The sequence below is a fragment of the Amphibalanus amphitrite genome, unplaced genomic scaffold (genome assembly GCF_019059575.1).
Source record: "Amphibalanus amphitrite isolate SeventyFive unplaced genomic scaffold, NRLGWU_Aamphi_draft 000374F_arrow, whole genome shotgun sequence".
NCBI lineage: Eukaryota > Metazoa > Arthropoda > Thecostraca > Balanomorpha > Balanidae > Amphibalanus > Amphibalanus amphitrite.
Window position 1 is genome coordinate 180396 of NW_024881868.1, and position 13258 is coordinate 193653.

The 13258-nt window shown below is 54.6% G+C and overlaps 2 protein-coding genes across 6 annotated transcripts in view; both read right to left on the bottom strand.

Annotated features, from left to right (window-relative positions):
- The window catches only part of LOC122389846 (RWD domain-containing protein 1-like), a 33930-nt gene that overhangs the window by 3122 nt on the left and 17550 nt on the right, over positions 1 to 13258 (bottom strand). The window contains exons 1-3 of one of the 5 annotated variants that reach the window (XM_043382290.1): positions 12424 to 12487; positions 12280 to 12373; positions 7 to 91 (exon numbers count right to left, since the gene is read on the bottom strand). In XM_043382290.1, the coding sequence (XP_043238225.1) occupies positions 7 to 85 (79 nt within the window). In that variant the 5' untranslated portion in view covers positions 86 to 91; positions 12280 to 12373; positions 12424 to 12487. Of the gene's footprint in view, positions 1 to 6; positions 92 to 1282; positions 1294 to 12279; positions 12587 to 13258 lie in introns of those variants that run through there. The other 4 variants (XM_043382292.1, XM_043382291.1, XM_043382288.1 and 1 more) reach the window with 4 other exon arrangements.
- LOC122389859 (uncharacterized protein K02A2.6-like) lies at positions 6077 to 10270 on the bottom strand. Its single transcript, XM_043382311.1, has 2 exons — positions 9741 to 10270; positions 6077 to 9557 (listed from the first exon to the last, which is right to left on the bottom strand). Exons 1-2 carry the CDS (start codon positions 10268 to 10270, stop codon positions 6077 to 6079), a joined length of 4011 nt encoding a protein of 1336 aa, XP_043238246.1.

Consider the following 13258-nt stretch of genomic DNA (forward strand, 5'->3'; position numbering starts at 1 on the left):
ACTTACCTTCAAGCTCATCTGGATACATTGACTGGAGAACTTCCAACTCATTAGCCTGTTCTTCGGCATAATTCAAATCCATCATTGAAACCTGCAATGGAAATTGGAAGTGGAGGTGTTTGTGCCAGGTGTGTTCACATATATTGCAAAGACACTGTAGTCACAACATAAATCACAATCACATTTTGAGTAGTAATAGAGAAATATATATATATATATATATATATATATATATATATATATATATATATATATATATATATATATATATATATATATATATATATATATATATATATATATATATATATATATATATATATATATATATATATATATATATATATATATATATATATATATATATATTGAGACGGGTTACACAGCACATTGGGTGGACGCGTTTCGTCTAAATGACTTTTTCGACATCCTCTTGGAAATCAAAACAACTTTAATTTCCGACAGGGTGTCGAAAAAGTCATTTAGACGAAACGCGTCCACCCAATGTGCTGTGTAACCCGTCTCAATATATATAACTCACATTTTTTACAAACGGATCATTCAATGGGAAATATATAGTCAGATTTAGGTAGTTCTTCACCCTAAATACCATGGAAACTATTTCTTATTCTAGAAAGGAAAGAAAACTTAGCAACTACTATGAGAAAAAGGTTTGTTTTAATGGTAACTGTGAAGATGAAGTCCAACTAGTCCAAGTACATGAAACAAACAATCTAACCTGACCTAGCCTCATGGGTGTCAATTTCCTCAGAGTTGCGGGGGCCCACTGCAAGGCAACTCCGCGCTGCCCTTGTGGTGACCTTGACCGGCGCGCCATCTGTTGCGGCTCCAAAGCCAAGCCGGCTGAACCGGCGTGCCATTTGGAGAGCTTGGGCACCCACAACTTGGCAGAAATTGACACCTATGCCTAACCTTACCTACTAACCTAAAAACCTTAAACATAGCTACCAACCTACAAGTTACAACCCACACACTTCCCAAGTTCCAACCAACCAACCAACCTTGAACCTACTACCTACCACAAGGCACAACCTACAACCTACCAAGCTACAACCTACCAACTTACAGCCTACCAACCTACCAAACTACAACCTTGAACCTACCATACCACTTGGACTTCATCTTCACATATTCCGCTTTAATCGCCTGCCTACCTGCACAACTAACAACAGTGTATCTGAAATTTTGAAAGTTAGAGAAGCTTTCTAGAGGTAATGACTCCCGCAGCATCACAAACCGCCTTAATTCTGGACCTGCCTACACTTCTAAGGCGCTAAGCGCTTCCTCAGATCAGATTATTATGGATCATATCTAATTTGCATTCATGAAAATCATCAGCATGTAGGACTTAGGGTGGCACTTAGCAATAGGGTGAATTTTATGTTATCCGATTTTTAGGCGTGCGGGTAGTTTTCTGGTTCCATTCCCGTAAAAAATAATGTGTGCAAAATGATTTTGAAAAATATTGATATTTAGGGGTCGCGAATTGAGGTCAAAGTTGACATTTTTGGGCAAAAAATCAACTTTTTGGAAACTACTTTAAACCTATTTGGAATGACATATGTGGTCATTAAGCGTCATTTCAGACGTATTTTGACCTTTGTTTGTATAACAATTGTTAATCCCATCACTTCCGGCCGATCGTAGCCAGTCCAGGTCAGGCCAAGACAGGTCTGATCTGGGCTGTTTTACCCATGTCAGGCCTGTTTTGGCCTGCGACCGGTGCCTTCTCACAGTGGAGGTCATATCCTCTGATTAGTGTGAGGAGTGACCGGTCTCTCCTGTTCCAAAGGGAGGACGAGCCCCACGGTTCTATCGGTTCTTGAGACATGCTCCTTTTCTGTCAAAGAGAATGTGAAGAAGTTGGAGTCAGCCTATCGCCGGCGGGCGAAAGCAGAGGCGATAGTGTGCATTGAGCTGCACTGGTTTATTGTGCTTTCGGGATGTTCTTCCGTGGGCGCTCCTTCCGACTCTAGTGCCAGTGCCAGCAACAGACTTACCCGGCCGTTGCGGCGCGCACACGGAGGGAACGTCTTTGACGATGGCTACCATGAGAGAGAAACGTTGACTCACACTCCCAAGCGCATGCGGGCGAGCGGACGTCCCCAACAGTGAACTGGCCTCGACCGGGCAACTGCCCAACCGTAATGTGTGAAGAACACGTGAACCTGTTATCAACTGCGGCACGGAACTTAGGATACGACTCCGACTGAACCGCGAATACTGAGCCGCGAGAGAAGGAGCGTCGACCGATTCTAGGTCCTGGTGATGGGGAGGGGGGAGGGATTGGGGTGGCCAAGCTCCTCGCCGTTCCCAACCTCCCCTCCATCCAAGCACAAGAGGCCATGCTCACAGCGCTGGGGGACTAAGAACTGGAGAAGCGGAACTGCGGCCTTTTGCTTCGACGCCACGACGGCGAACAGCATGCTGGTGAGCGGTACTTTAGCCCTTATCGAGCAGAAGCTGGATCGGCCCGTCCTCCAGCTGGCCTGCCGGCACCACGTGTACGAGCTGGTCCTAGAGAAGGCCTTCTCCACCTGCCCTAGAATCTCGAGCGGCCTCTACATCCGGCTGTTTAAGAGGTTCAAAGGCGGGTGGGAGTTCATACTTCATTGACAGGATCACACCGGTGGCGTTCGCCGTCGACAACGTTCCGGAGTGGGACGAGCTGCTGGTCAGCTTCCATCGCTTCCATCGCTGGACTATGCCTAGCTCCGGGAATACTACCGAAAACTTCTGGAGCTCTGCGTAATTGCTCTCGGTGGAGTTCCAAGCACGGCATCCGTTTCTCCGCCTCAGAGTACTCCACTGAGTTAGATGGATGGCAAAGACCATCCGCACTGTGGATGCCTTCCTCTTCAGGGAGCGGCTCCGGCTGACGGCGGCCGAGGCCCAGGTCATCAGACGCTGTCGCTGTCCGTTGCCTGCAAGTTTGCCGCCGCCTGGTTTAGGACTCTACTGCCACTGCACCGGCTCTGGACCTGACCTTCGTGAACTCGTTCTGCACCTACCCCGACAAGGAGCTGTCGTCGGGGTAGGTGCAGTCCCGGTCTTCGGCCGTCACTTGTAGTACTTGAGTGATCGGCTGGTGACTCTGGAGCTTTTAGACCCCGACTCTCGGGCTCAATCAAGACATGGTGCTGGCAATAGACTTGTAGGAGAGGGAGGACGAGGACCCGCCCCATAAGTTCTTAGTGGACACTATGAACGCCGCTCTCGCGACCGAGACGTTGGCGAGCTTCCTCACACCATCGTTCAAAAAGCTCTCAAGGATCCACGACCTGGACGCGGGGCTCAACATCAATGACCTAGGCCACTGGGAGGACAGCAGCTACCAAACCGCAGCTCGTGTAGTCCGGGAGCTGCGGGTGGTGAATGACTTCACCAGGCGCGGTATGGCGCTGATGTAGGACTGGCACTCATGAAAGACAAAGATTAGCGCCAGTTCTTCCTCCATTTCGTTGAATAGATCACAGAAAACGCTAACCTGACACCCGAAGATCGACTGCAATTGCTAACCAGGCTACACACAAAGTGATCTGGGTGCCCGTTGCCCATGATACCCCTCCCTCCAATGAGGCGCCAATAATCTACTAAAGAGGAGGAACTGGAGTCGTGGAGTACATAGACCAGCGTTCTGGCGTGACCGAAGCTGCATGAAATATCAATAAACAATATGAAAATGACTAAGAAATGCCTTATTATCATCCGATTACAGCGTAATAGGAAAGTCAGAAACGATTTTAATGATGTTGAAATCTGCTACCAAAATCTCAATTTTGACCTTGATTCGCGACCTCTAAACATCAATATTTTCCCATAAAAAATTTGCCTCCCTTATTTTTTACGGGGATGGAACCGGAAAACCACCCGCACGCATTAAAAATCAAAAATTGATTTTTAAGTGCCACCGTAATGTAGGTACTTAAATAATTAATGATTAGTGCCATTTCATATGGTTGTCAAATTAATAAAAAATGTGCCATTTATGGATTGGAGCTCAACATCAACATGCTTTACCTTGGAAAAGGGCAAATTTAAAATTTACTTTAGAACTATCAAGTACAGCCTGAATCCTGGAAAGCAATTCCAAGGACAAATTTGCTTCCTTATTTTACACTAGGTACCATTCAGCTACCGCTGTTACTTATGGCTTATTGATAGAAAGCAGGGCCTCGGCTAACATGTTAACTACTGGGGCAAATGCCCCAGTAGAGTCGAGGAATGCCCCAATAGTGGTCAGGCCTTGCCCAACCTCCACAAAATGAGAATATATCAACATTAACGTACATTCTTTCATTCGGGAGCGGTTGAAGACGTTTGTGGCAAGAAATCAGGGGCGGCGGAAGAGGGAGTGCACGGTGTGCAGCTGCACCCTCAATTTCAATCCAAAAACATAGGTATGCATTGGCAAACATATCTTTTTGCACCCCATAATCCATCTACGTTCGAAAGAGCGTCAAAAATAATGACGAAATAACCTCGGCCGCTTTTTTGGTCAGGTCAATGGACAGGTCATGGTGAAGGCCAAATTTTGCCTATTTTCAGGTCGAATATCGACAGTTTACAAGATGCCGACGCATAACTCGGGAATCAATTACAGCTACAGCACCGCGGAAAAGCGCATTTGATAGCCATATTAGCATGCTTTCTGGTTATTTCTCTTAGATTTGACCTAACGTCAACGGTTTTGCCTGCAAGGGGCAAAAACTACCAAAATAGACGATTTTTTGGGAACAGTTTTTCTGCAATAACTTTTGACTCATGCCTTGCACGAGCTTTCTTTTACCGACATCGTGTTCCTCTCGTCAAGACGCATCAAATTAGCTACAATTTGACCTTTAAGGTCAACTTTAAAATTCGACCTCAGGTCAAGGTCACGATCTGACCGGAAATTGTCATGTTGCATATCAGTCGATCTGATCGTCGAGCCAAACACAACTAAGGTATTTTCATCGCTCTAGCATGCATCTTTCAAAAGTTATTCGCGAAAAACTGTTAGATAGGGGAGAGTGGGGAAAGATGCCCAGGGTTTGACTATGTCATATATTATTCGAAAATGACGATCGGAAAGCCAAAACTTGGAGTTTCAACGGAAGCCGACATCATTTTTCTCCAAAAATATCACACTTTCGTGCCTGAAATATGATAACTTTTTTTGCTATTAAGCATTTTCCTGAAGAAGTGAAAGGGGGCATCTTACCCCACAGGGTGGAAAAGACGCCCCCTGGCGCTGGGTAAGATGCCCCCTGCACTAAAAGTGACATAAATAGGCACATGAATCGCCTGAACGAATCAGTAGTCCCTTCGAGCCTGCAGTAGACATCAAACGTCATCGTAAGGGCCCTCAAAAGTAGTCGTAAGGGGCTTCAGAGGTCATCGTTAGGGCCATCATAGTCCAGCGTGGCCAAACAAGCCTCCGTGGTGGCGTTCGGAGACCACTGTGGGCCCTTATAGGTCTTCATGATGCTTGAGGGCCCTCAAGCCCATCGTGGGGACCTCAGATGCCAGCGCGGCCCGTGGAGCCAACGTGGGAGCCCTCAAAGGATGTCGTGAGGGGCCCTAGAACCAATAATGGGGCCCACAGAGGCCGTCGTGAGGGCTCTCAGAGTCAGATGCCGCCCAAAAAGTCGCTGTGTGGGCCGAGAGACCGGCATGGGGAGCACTCGACCGTACCGGACTCTCAATAGTCCCAGATCGGCTTTTGTCTCTCATCACAAGTATGTAATAAATGATTTGACGGGCTGCTTGAAGGACAGCCTACGGATTTAGGGGGCGTCTTTCCCCATCAGGACAGGGGGTGTTACATCGTGGTCTCGTGACAGACTGGCAGTTCTGGCTGACGCTGTATTCTTCTCAGCGATCCAACGTTAACACTGAACAGTACATCTCAGTACTTCCGACCTTGGCCGGGGCCGGGCACTGACTGATGTAAACAACACCACAAACAGCTGACTACCCGTAATGCTGGTCACACTAAAACGCTGCCAGTTACGGATAACGATACGACACTCTGCCCCCCTTGAGCAGCTAGGCTGATCAATTACACACCGTTTCACATTTCCTCGATGAGGCGCTTGGGCGGCACCGGTCGCCGCTCAGACCGCCGTCTGCCCCCCGTCTCATCTCGCGCCCCGCCCCCCGTCGCGCCGCTCGCCTGCTCCGGCTCGTCGGCACTGCCATCCTGGGCAGTTCCGGGGACGGCTCCCGCTTCTCCGCGCTCGTCCGGCCTACCGCCGCCGCCTCTCGCCGCGTGTCTCGCTTCCTCTCCTGCTCCTCCTTCGGCGACTGCTGCGCTCCGGTGCCCACGGGCGTCCGCTGCGCTCCGGTCCCAGCGGGCGTCCGCCGCGCTCCCGTTTGCCGCTCGGCTCCCGTCCGGTGCCTCCGTTCCGGTCGTTCCCGCCGGTCCGGTCGGTCCAGCCGCCAGCAGCTGGTCTGCGTGCCGCGACCACAGCGCGCTCCCAACGTCAATCTCGTAGGAGACGGGGCCTGTCTGCGCAGCTACCGCGCCTCGCCTCCACTTGTGTGGTCCGCCGTAGTTCCGCGCCCACACCGCGTCGCCGACGTTGAATTTTCTCGGCTGTCCGCCGGCTGCCGACCACTGGCGCTGCTGCTGGTCTCTGCTCCGCTCCTCCGGGTCTCGCCGCAGCAGGTCCAGGCGTGTCCGGACATTCCGTCCCAGCAGCATCTCGGCCGGCGACCGTCCGGTCACGGCGTGCGGCGCCGCACGGTAGGCCAACAGGAACTTCTGTAGCCTCCGAGACAGCGGGCCCCCGTCTCGTAGCGCCGCCTTCAGGCCGTTCTTTGCCGTCTGAACGGCCCGCTCAGCCGCTCCATTACTACTCGGGTGGTACGGTGCAACACGCACCTGCCGCACCCCGTTCAGCGCCAGGAACTGCACGAACTGGGCCGCTGTGAACTGCGGTCCGTTGTCAGACACCACCTGCCGTGGGATGCCGAACCGCGCGAACATCGCTCGCAGCTCGTTGATCGTTGCCTCACTGCCCGTGTCACGCATTGGAACCGCCTCGAGCCACTTAGTGTAACTGTCATACACTATCAGGTACATATTTCCATGGAACGGGCCGGCGTAATCGATGTGAATGCGCTCCCAGGGCCCTCCCGCCGGCTCCCAGGGGTGCAGCTCACTGCGGGGCGGCGCGCTGCGCTTCTCCGCGCAGCTGACGCAGTCGCGCGCCAGCCCCTCCAGTTCCGCGTCCAGACCCGGCCACCACACATACCGGCGCGCCAGGTTTTTCATTTTCGAGCTGCCGAGGTGCCCCTCGTGCAGCTCCCGCATCACCGCCGCCTGCAGCCGCCGCGGCACCACCACGCGACCGCCCCACACGAGGCACTCTCCGTCGGTGGTGAGCTCTTCCCGGCGGCGCCTGAACGGCTCCAGCTCCGGCTCCACGGTCGCGGGCCAGCCGCCGCGCACGAACGCCAGCACCTTCGCCAGCACCAGATCCCGTCTTGATGCTGCCGCCAGCTCTCTCGCTGTCAGCGCCGGCGCCACGCCGTCCAGGAACATCAGGTAGCTGCCGGTCACCGCCTCCGCCTCGATCTCCTTCAGCTCCGTGCCTGAGCACGGCACTGCCAGCCGTGACAGGCTGTCGGCCACGTGCATCTGCTCCGAGCGCCGCAGCTCCACGTTGTACGAGTACGCGGCCAGTTGCAGCGCGTACCGCTGCAGGCGGGCCGCCGCCAGGCTCGGTAGGTCCCTGTCGGGGCTCAGGATCCGCGAGAGGGCGCGGTTGTCGACCACCAGCGTGAAACGCCGTCCATAGATGAAGCGATGAAATCTGCTCACGCCATACGACACGGCTGCCGCCTCTCGCTCGACCTGAGCGTACTTCCTCTCGGTTGCTGTCAGTGTCCGTGACGCGTACATCACGGGCCTCTCTGCTCCGTTCGGTGTCACGTGCACCAACGCCGCTCCGACGCCGACACTGCTGGCATCGGTCACCAATTTCAGCGGCAGGTCCGGATCGTACCGCATGAGCACCGGCGGGCTCGTCAGCATCTGCTTGACCTTGTTGACCGCCTCGGCGCACTTCTGTGACCATTCCCATTGCACGCCCTTCTTCGTCAGCCGGTACAGCGGCGCCAGCACCGTGGACAGGTCCGGCAGCAGGCGTCCGAAGTAGGTGATTGAGCCGAGCAGTGACCTCAGCTGGCTCACATCCTTCGGCTCCGGCGCCTGCAGCACCGCCGCCACGCCGCCATCAGTCGGGGCGATGCCGTCCGCAGTCACTTTCCATCCCAGGAATTCGACCTCCGACACCGCCAGCTGACATTTCTGCGCCGCCAGCCGCAGCCCCTGTCGCTCCAGCCTTCCCAGGACTTCATCCAGACGCTGTAGAAGCTGCTGTTCGTCCTCCGCGAACACCAACAGGTCGTCCAGGTAGCACCTGCACCCGTCTTGTCCCTCCAGGACCCGGTCCATTGCCTCCTGAAACAGCGCGCCGGAACTGGCCACTCCGAACGGCAGCCGCCGCATGACGAATTCGCCCTTGTGCGTGCTGACGGTCGTCATCGGCTGCGACTCCTCGTCCAGCGGCATCTGCTGATACGCGTGCTTGAGGTCCAGCTTGCAGAAGAGCTTGCCGCTCACTCCTGCGAACACGTCTTCTGGCTTCGGCAGTGGATGGTTTTTCACTATCAGCTGCGGGTTTACCGTGAGGTTGTAGCTCGCACAGAGCCTCACGCCGCCTCCCGGCTTCGGCACCGGCACCAGTGGTGTGCCCCAGCCGGAGCTCGTCTCCGACGGATCCACTTTCCTGGCGATGCCGTCTCTGACCCACCGGTCCAGCTCAGCCTCCACCTGCGGCAGCAGCGCGTACGGCACCGGGCGCGGTGGCAGCCGCCGCGGCACCGCGCCCGGCTTCAGCGTCAGGTGCGCCTGGTGACTCATGACACCGAGCCCGTCCGCGAACACCTGCGCGTGCGCCGCCTTCACCGACTCCAGCGTCCGCCGGCCGCTTGCCCCGCCGACCTCGCTGACCTGGAACAGTGACCGCCAGTCCAGCCGGATCACCTGCAGCCAGTCCCGCCCCAGCAGCGGGCGGTGTCCCAGCTGGCTGCTCACCACCACGTCCAGTCGCCTCCGCTGGCCGCCGTACAGCACATCCACCGTGGCCTCGCCGCGCACGGGCACCGGCTGCCCTGTGAATGACCGGAGCTGCATCACGGACGGTCTCACCTCCAGTCCCGGGATGCTGCCGACCGCCACGATCGACACCGGGGACCCCGTGTCCACCAGCATCTCCATCTGCCTGCCGTTGACGGACACCGTGACCAGCGGCAGACGGTCCCGGCGCCGTGTGGCTGTCTGGTCCACCGCCATCACGATTTCTTCCACGGATGCCACCTGTCCGCGCTGAGGACAGTCCCGCTTCAGGTGTCCCGTGTCGCCGCACTTGAAGCAGCGCCTGCCGCCGCTCCTGCCACCGGGCGGGCTGCCGCGTCCGATGTCGACCCGCCGACCGCCGTCCGGCCGTCCGGACGCTCGGGAGCCGCCCGGCTCCGGTCCCGCTCTTGCCGCGGGGCCGTCGCCGTAACGGTAGCTGCCTCGGCCACCGTCTCTCCCGCCGCCGCCGTCGGCTGACCTGCCCGGCCGGGCTCCGTCCGGCTCCGAGCCCGTCCGGCCCGTCGGGCAGTCCCGCCGCCAGTGCCCCCGGCCGCCGCAGCGGAAACACGTGCCCGGGGGCACGGCTGACCGGCCGGCCTCGGGCCGCTGCGGGCGTCGCAGCGCCTGTACTGTGTCCTCGCCCGCCGCCGCCGGCTCCGGCGCCCCCGCCAACTGAGCTGCCAGATCCTTGACGTCTCGGAACGCACGCGCCGTCCTCCGGACGTCCTCCAGGGTGAGGCCAGCTCCCTTCAACGCCGCCTCACGCACCAGCTTCTGCTGTAGCTCTCCGCGGCTGGCCAGCACGCAGCGGTCGCGCAATTCACGCTCCACCTCCGCTGCCGTGTACCCGCAGCGCTGCACCTGCGCGCGGAGACGACCAAGGAACACCTCCAGGTCTTCATTTTCTTCCATTGCCATCGCTTGGAATTTGCCGCGCTCCGCGACGACGTTTCTTGTGGGTACGAGGTATTTCGTCAGTTTCGTTTTCAGTCGAACGAAGTCGTCGTCCGCCGCCTGGCCGTCCGGCTCCTCCGGCAGCGAGTCGGAGAGGTCCGCGATATCGGGACCAACCAGGTGTAACAGTAGGGCGCACTTTCGGGCCGTGCTCTCGACCCCCATCGCCACCATAAACCGCTCCAGTGACCTGAGCCATCTCTCAAAATCACTGCCCTGTCGGTATGGTGCCACAGCCATTGCCTGCAGTCCCGCTCCCAGCTCCATGACGTCGTCGGACCCGAACAGCTGATCGCCGCTGTAGAGCCGGGCCGCCGCCCCCTCGCTGCCCCCACGCCGCACCCGACCAGCTGATCACCGCCGCGGCACCCGGACCAGGCCCCCCAAGCCGAGTTGGCTTCCCGCGCCGGCCCCCGCCGGCCAGCCAATCACGGGGCTCGACACAGCCAGCCGACCTGAGCCGACCAATCACAGGCCGCCGCCGGCCGCCGCTTCCGCGTTCACGTCCCTGCGCGGCATTCGCTGCACCAACAATAACAAAACGGCCAATATTTCGAGAAACATCACCAAACAGTATACCCGACAAGCAGCATCAATAAAAAAAACATACACCAACAAAACAAAGAAACTTTTCTAATCCTGCGCCTACCACCGCCCGGTTCTTACACCGCCGTAATGGCTGTCACAGCCCAGCGCCGCCAAAACTCTGGGCCACCGCCCGGCGAACAACCCAACAGGCAACCGGCCCGTTCCACCGCGACTGACACGCCCCGGTCATCGGCTACACACGTGCGCACTTTAGTGTCCACTCCAGACCCTGCGCCGTCCTCGCGCTACCACTCGGACCGCGAACTTCACTGGCGTCTGTCCTGTCGGCGCCATCTTTTTGGCCTCTTCCGGCCGCCTCACGATTACCACGACTTAAAGCAAATAAATCTCATCTTCGTCGCCACGTTGTTACATCGTGGTCTCGTGACAGACTGGCAGTTCTGGCTGACGCTGTATTCTTCTCAGCGATCCAACGTTAACACTGAACAGTACATCTCAGTACTTCCGACCTTGGCCGGGGCCGGGCACTGACTGATGTAAACAACACCACAAACAGCTGACTACCCGTAATGCTGGTCACACTAAAACGCTGCCAGTTACGGATAACGATACGACAGGGGGCATCTTACCCCAAGGTACCGAAGTAACATTAAATCAGCACAATTTGTTAGCCATAAAACTACACCCTGAAACAAACTGTTTGGGACACAGTACACGCATGTTAATGTATCACGACTATAGCAAGGGACGCAAAAATTATCTACCTTTTTTGATATTTACAATGTTTTGACGCCAAAATATTTTTTGAAAGCAGCAAATAAAAAACATGCAATCACCAGCCAGCCGTTGCCCAACTGAGCTTCGCAAATTTTTGTGCAGTTAACAAGGCAGGCTTCTGCTTAACGCTAAGAACATTAATTTCCAGGTTCGATTCTTTGTTTCCCCGCTAGAGGGGGTGGGGCGTCTTTCCCACCCTGGGCATCTTACCCCACTCTCCCCTACCATTCGTGAACTGAGATTACCTCAGTGGCATAAGTAAGGGTCACGGGTGCTATTTTCATGTTCAGTGTGTCAAAGTCACGTACGGTGTTTTATAGTCTTTAGAATGACTTTCGTCCAAAAGAGGTGGTTTTGAATTTTCTTCCATTGACTTCTAATAGAGGTCGCAAAATTGAGCTGACCTTAGGTCACCGATATGAAAATTCCGACATATAAATTTTGTACATGCTGTTGCCCTATCAATCGCTGAAAGTTTCAAAGCGATCGGTCACTCGGTGTAGCTACGGCATACCTACATTGAAACATTTTATGAAGTGAGGTCACTTGAAGTGAACCGGTGACCTGATCTTGAATGACCTTGATCTGAAATTTTTACAACACGTGTAGAATTGTTGGATGATGGAGCGCCGCCGCTTTTGAGATATCCGCGAAAAAAAAAACACAGGAAAACCGCAGGTGTTCAAACACCTCCCCCCCCCCAGCAGGGCGCCAACGGCAACACACGTTAACGATTTGCCCCAGTAGTCAAAATTCCTTAGCCGAGGCCCTGATAGAAAGAAAAGCTGCACATTTACTCAGGGAGGTGAGCACGCATGAAGCCAAATAATAACCAGACGTTTACATACCTACCAATCAAAATGAAGCTGACTTTCGAAGCCTTGCTTGCTTGCTGGGTTAGGACGCTCAGCCTTGAGACCCAGGCGTCCAACGGTACACTGCCTTGCGTCCAACAAACTTTCAAAGCCGTAAAAACAACAACGGTATACTGCCTTGCGTCCAACAAACTTTCAAAGCCGTAAAAACAATCACAAAATTGTTAAGTTTACTCGCTGTGTATTCCGTGTATTCTATGACCGTCCGTGACTCGCTGTGCTGTAGGCTAAGGCAAGATACCTATAAGAAAACTGAAACGGTACTCTCTTAGCAGACGTCACCTCAATTGCCAGATCTAATGGCCAGCTGAAAAATCTAGAGACTTTTTGAAAAGTCTCTAAATGGGCAGGAAAATCACCCCAGGGGTCAATTAGGGGGCGGGGAACACGAATTTGACACTTATTTTGGCCTAACTCTTATTTTGGCCTAACCTAACTCCCCTCCTTCATCCCTTAATCCTCCCTTAAAGGACGAGGCGCGTTAAAAGTGATTCAAGAGTTCGTCTGATCGCCAAAATAAGTGTTGCAATCGATTCCTCGCGTCAATATCTGGCCTCAGCCTTACGTTCCAGATGTGTGCAGCGTATCCCTTATCACTTACTCGTCCCTTAAAGGACGGGAAGCGTCAAAAGTGCCTCAAGGGTCCGTCTGATCACCAAAATAATGAACGCGATCGATTCCTCGGGTCGATATCTAGCCGCAGCGTTGGGTTCCAGATGTGTGGCACCGGTCCCTTACCCCTTAAATGCCCCTTAAATGAAGGGACGCGTCAAAAGTGCCTCAAGGGTTCGTCTGATCGCCAAAATAAGGGTCGCAATCGATTCCTCAGGTCGATATCTAGCCGCAACCTCACGTTCCTGATGTGTGCAGCGTATCCCTTATCCCTTAATCGTCCAGGGTTCGTCTAATCGCCAAAATAAGGATCGCAATCGATTCCTCAGGCCAATACCTA

Coding starts and splice junctions, on each gene's coding strand:
- LOC122389859 (XM_043382311.1), bottom strand. CDS start 10,270: ATGGGGGTCGAGAGCACGGCCCGAAAGTGCGCCCTACTGTTACACCTG. Junction 9,558..9,740: donor CAGCGGCCCGAGGCCGGCCG/GTCAGCCGTGCC, acceptor CCCCGCGGCAAG/AGCGGGACCGGAGCCGGGCG.